Here is a 4,724-nt window from a genome sequence, read left to right as displayed (position 1 = left end):
CTCCACTCCTAAGCCCATCAAAGGAAGGTGAGGACATGTTCCTGTACTGGGTAGTATCCACAACTGCAGTGAGCGCAGCGTTAATTAGGGAAGAACAAAGAGTGCTGCGCTCGGTGTATTATGTCAGCCAGGCTTTCTAAGGGGCTAAGGCCAAATACCCACGTATGGAGAAGATCACATTCGCCCTGATAGTGGCCTCTTAGAAGCTTCGTCCATACTTTCAGGTGAACCCGATCATAGTAATGACAAACCAGACCATCAAGAAAGAAATGAATAAACCCGAAGCCACAAGATGAAGGATACAATGGGCCATCCAGCTCAGTCAATTCGACATCGAGTACAAACCTAGGGTGGCCATAAAAGCCCAAGTACTGGCAAACTTCATAGCAAAGTTAACCATGCCCAAAGATTGAGAAAACCAGGAAGAGACAATCCAATGGACGGATCATTGACATAAAAGAGGGGAGGAGCAGGTGTCGTCATCATTACTCTTGATAGTAGCTCGAGAGTGCTATTATCAGAGCAAACACTATATATATATATATATATTTTTTTTTTTTTTTTTAATTTTACTTTTTTGTGTTTGATCGTAAGCTATGATCAGCTAGCGCATGTAGTAAAGTCAAAATTACTTTTCGTTATTAAACTGAAAATCTTTCTCAAGGACCCTTGATCTATTGGCTTACGCCAATAAATAAAGAATTTTCATTACATACTTTTTTACATCTCCTGAGCTTACACCAAAATGGAAATAAAATTCAAGAACAATTTAGAATACATTTTTTTTTTTTTTTTTGTGGGAATAATTGTAATCATCTTTCGTGGCTTAGCTTGGAGCACTTTTGATCAGTTGATCTTAGAGCACACTTTGCGAATTTCACCTTGAGTACCAGACTTGAGGCCAATGTTGCTCATCTTCACCATGGACTTTCCGAACTGCACATTGAAGGCATTTGACCCAAGCAAACTTTGAACAAAACTTCTGGTGGAGGCGTCAGTCCATAACTTTTGATCAGACTCAAGTACTCCTCGGCCAGTCCCCAAGTTGGAGAAGAAAGATGAGTCAAATCTGTTTTGGCTACCGGTGTCCAGTCCAACACGCCTTGTGGCATCACCATTTTGTGGGCAGAGTGCTCGTAATTGAGGAAGGAAACTGGGGTTGATTGTAGGATCGGCACCATTCCCAGTAGTAGTGAAGTTATACAATCTGTACTGAAAGAACTGGCAAGCTGAAGTTCCAATAGTATGGCCACCTAGTCAATAGTTAATTGAAATGAATAGAAGTTAGACGAAATGTAATAAACTAGGACACGTACTTTTTGGGTAAATCTATACTTATAATAATAAAAGACGAGGATTTGAATTGTAGTTCACTGAACTATAAAGTTCTTGACTGTAAAACACATACCTGAACATGTAGCTAGGGATATAAAAAATGATTTATTAAATGATAATGCGTTGATGCTTACCGACAAGAGTAACAAGATCTTGAGCGTTTAAACCTTTCGCTGAAAACTTTTTCTTCTGAGCATCAATGGATTCTGTAAAGCCAGGCAAATCGGTAGTATCAGAAGCCAATGATACTCGACCATCTTTGCGTCCGGTTGGCACCTGCCAATTTGGTCCATTTGTCTACAAGAAAAATGCAAAATATGATTAATTACTCGTAATAGCATGTAAAATATATACTAATAAATTAATCTGATGAATATATAAAAGCATGAGATCAAGTACCAGAACGACAGAATCACGAGCAGCAAGAGCAAGAATATCAGCACAAGAAACAACACCAGGGCATGCAGCTTCAAGCTTAGTCTTGGCATCATTAATAACTTCATATCCTCTCAAACCAAGGTTAGGTCCGGCTGTTTTCTCAGTGTTAGGCCCATCAATAAGGACAGAAGCATCGCAACCCTGCACGAAACAGTCATGAAAGTGCATCCTTAACAATCCAGGAGCCACAGTGGGATTAGATTGGAAATGAGCTTGAACCGTTGAGCGAACAATGGATTCAGCTCGAGGGCATGATTTGGAGTAGAACCCAACACGAGTGGCTTGGCAATGCACATAAGAAACACTCAAAGAGAGCAAGAGAAACACCAAAAGGGACGTTTGGATCGAACGTGCCCTCTCCATTAATGCAATAACAGGATAAGGATCAGGAAGATAGAAATGGAGTGTGTTAAGCTAAATTGGAAGTTTGTATTTTCAAATTTGTAGTAGCTCTAAGCTTTGCTTGTGGTATTGTGAGAATGAAAGAGGACAATTAATATATTTATATGATCATTTGTGGTCAAAATTCGGAGAGAGAGTAAGCAAAGTCTGCTGATCATAGCAAAGTTAGAGAATAAATAGCTAGAAAGCACCGACGCGTGAGAAAGTCCTTTTGATTCTGTGAAGGAATCCAACCAACAAGAAAATAATATAAAATTATAAAAAAGGGAATTGCAAGGCATTACTTTTTGCACCGCCAAGACAATTTGCATAAAGTGGATATAAAGAAAAATAGACAGGGATTATACCACGTTTTTCTAAATAATTAAATAAATAAAACGATAATACCACAGTCCATGACGTACTGCTCAAATTTTAAAGTAAGGGCACACCGAATTGTTGGTGTCCTCCATAAACAATTTTTAGTTGGTTCCACGTTTCTTAGATAGTTGGATAGTTTTCGAACTCCCCAATAAAATCATTGAGTATGCTACTAAGAATAGTCACGCACCAATCTTTCTCAATCCAATACTCATAAGCCTCCATATCACGATGATGTTGGGCAGTGTGGGATCTTCCTCTGCCTCATGTTATTGTTATAGTTATTCTCATCTAATTTTTCTCCATTGGCAAGAGGTCTTCAACTATGTTCTTAGTGTTCATTTGCACTGAATTTATTACACAAGGTTGACATTAGGACACATCTTCATTTTACTTCAAAACTCCAACTAAACTATGGTATTCTTTCTCGTATAGCAAGATAAAATATTTCACAAAGCTAATAATCATCTCCCACTATGTATCCTCTCACAAAATAATAATAATAATAATAATAATAAAAATCTCCCACTATGTAAGTTGGAGAATCATATCTAATTAATTTTTAATAAAATTTTAGTGAGGAATTTTACATCTCATCATCCTCATTAAATATTGCATAATATAAAATATTCCATCATTCATGTGCACGACACATTATGCATGGACTCCACTCAAAGCCTCATTTGTATTTTGGTGCAATTGTTAAGGCGAACTTAAAATTTATTTGTAAGCTTGAAACACATTCCCTTACAAGATTTCGAAAACTAAATTACATAGACCAAAATATTACATTACATTGCCAAAACTTTCATTACATTGTCAAAAACTACGTTACACATCTCAAAAGATTCCACTATAAAGATTCTATTTCAAATAAATAAATAAGAGTATATATGTTTTTGTATTATTTTCTATAAGAAGCATATGTTATTTCTTATTCAAATATAAACATGAGAATATATGAAAATTGATTTCATCAATAGTAAACGTGTCTCGCTACATAGGAAAAACTGCCAAATGGATAGGAAGGTCGATCGGCGGCCTAAAATCCGATGTCGACACCTATTCTCTCAACCCTCCCACATAAACCACAATATCAATCACTTTCAACCTTCATTTAATCTTAAAACTTCCATCTTTCATAAACATCAAGAGCATCCAAACCATTTCCAAACATCGATCAAAATTATACACATTTCTTTTCACAGCATCACCAACATAATTCCTTCAATTCAACTCGTTGAAGGAGAATTTATGTTTCAATTAGTTTAATTGGTAAAGTCTCTTATCGTTAAATAAGAGATATGATGTTCAAATCCCACTTATAATAAAAATTAATTGATGTCTTGATTGGACAATAAAGAGTAATCATTATAGAGAAAATATTATAAGTTAAAATTCTATCGCATATATCAAAAACTTTAGGAGAAGGCTCATAGATCACACCCCAGCGAAGGCAAGAACATGTCAATCAATAGTTCCTCGATCATTAAAAGGAGATATTCCTTGAAGAAATTCACCATTAAACTTCTTGACAGGATTAGAGCTCCATGTAACGATTCATACATACAAGAGTTAACCATTCAGCAAATAAAAAATAAAAAATAAAAATGCAAGAGTTAACCTCTCCTCTCACTCTAAGTATTTTGGTCTACACTTTCGACTTTATAGGAAAAAGTTGAGCAGCAAGTGCTTCCATTATGGCATTACCCACATTATAGTTGTTTTATTTGGAACTATGGATTACGTGGTTCTTGCAGTATAATTTTTTATATGTCAAAATACATTGTTAATTCTTAAAACGTTTATCTTTTTAGCACTTTTAGTCCTTAATCTCAAATGAACACTTTTAATATCTAAGATTTAAAAAATGAGCACTATTAGTCCATTTATATATCTAGTTTTGTTTGTTTGTTTGTTTTTTTTTTTTTTTTTTTTTTTTTTTTTTTTTTTTTTTTGTGTGTGTCTGTCTAACAGAAAAATTAAGTGTCATTGTTTTTTAATGACATGATAGCAAAGTTTATAATAAAAAACGATACATTAGCAATCTATGAATGGACCTGTATCTTCCGTGTTTGTCTACTTCTAAGTTGATTGTTCTTACATTGTTCAACTCAAAATTAGAAAGAAAACCATATTAAATTTAAAAAAAAAAAAAAAAAAAAAAAAAAAAAAAAAAAAAAACTATT

At 34.6% G+C, this 4,724-nt stretch overlaps 1 protein-coding gene across 1 annotated transcript; it reads right to left on the bottom strand.

Annotated features, from left to right (window-relative positions):
* Positions 1 to 617: 617 nt before the first annotated feature.
* Positions 618 to 2,272, bottom strand: LOC126705546 (cationic peroxidase 2-like). Its single transcript, XM_050404601.1, has 3 exons — positions 1,735 to 2,272; positions 1,470 to 1,632; positions 618 to 1,253 (listed from the first exon to the last, which is right to left on the bottom strand). The coding sequence occupies exons 1-3, from the start codon at positions 2,134 to 2,136 to the stop codon at positions 847 to 849; spliced, it is 972 nt and encodes a 323-aa protein (XP_050260558.1). The 5' UTR covers positions 2,137 to 2,272; the 3' UTR covers positions 618 to 846.
* Between the last annotated feature and the right edge of the window lie 2,452 nt (positions 2,273 to 4,724).

This window comes from Quercus robur, chromosome 11 (genome assembly GCF_932294415.1).
Source record: "Quercus robur chromosome 11, dhQueRobu3.1, whole genome shotgun sequence".
Classification (NCBI taxonomy): domain Eukaryota; kingdom Viridiplantae; phylum Streptophyta; class Magnoliopsida; order Fagales; family Fagaceae; genus Quercus; species Quercus robur.
Note: the sequence above shows the minus strand (reverse complement) of the source record. Positions and strands in the feature narration are given on the sequence as shown.

Bases quoted from the DNA above. Each gene is read 5' to 3' on its own strand.
- LOC126705546 (XM_050404601.1), bottom strand. From the start codon at position 2,136: ATGGAGAGGGCACGTTCGATCCAAACGTCCCTTTTGGTGTTTCTCTTG. The intron at 1,633-1,734 runs GTACTTGATCTC...TTTTTCTTGTAG, and splicing joins CTCGTGATTCTGTCGTTCTG to ACAAATGGACCAAATTGGCA. The intron at 1,254-1,469 runs GTAAGCATCAAC...ACTATTGACTAG, and splicing joins AGATCTTGTTACTCTTGTCG to GTGGCCATACTATTGGAACT.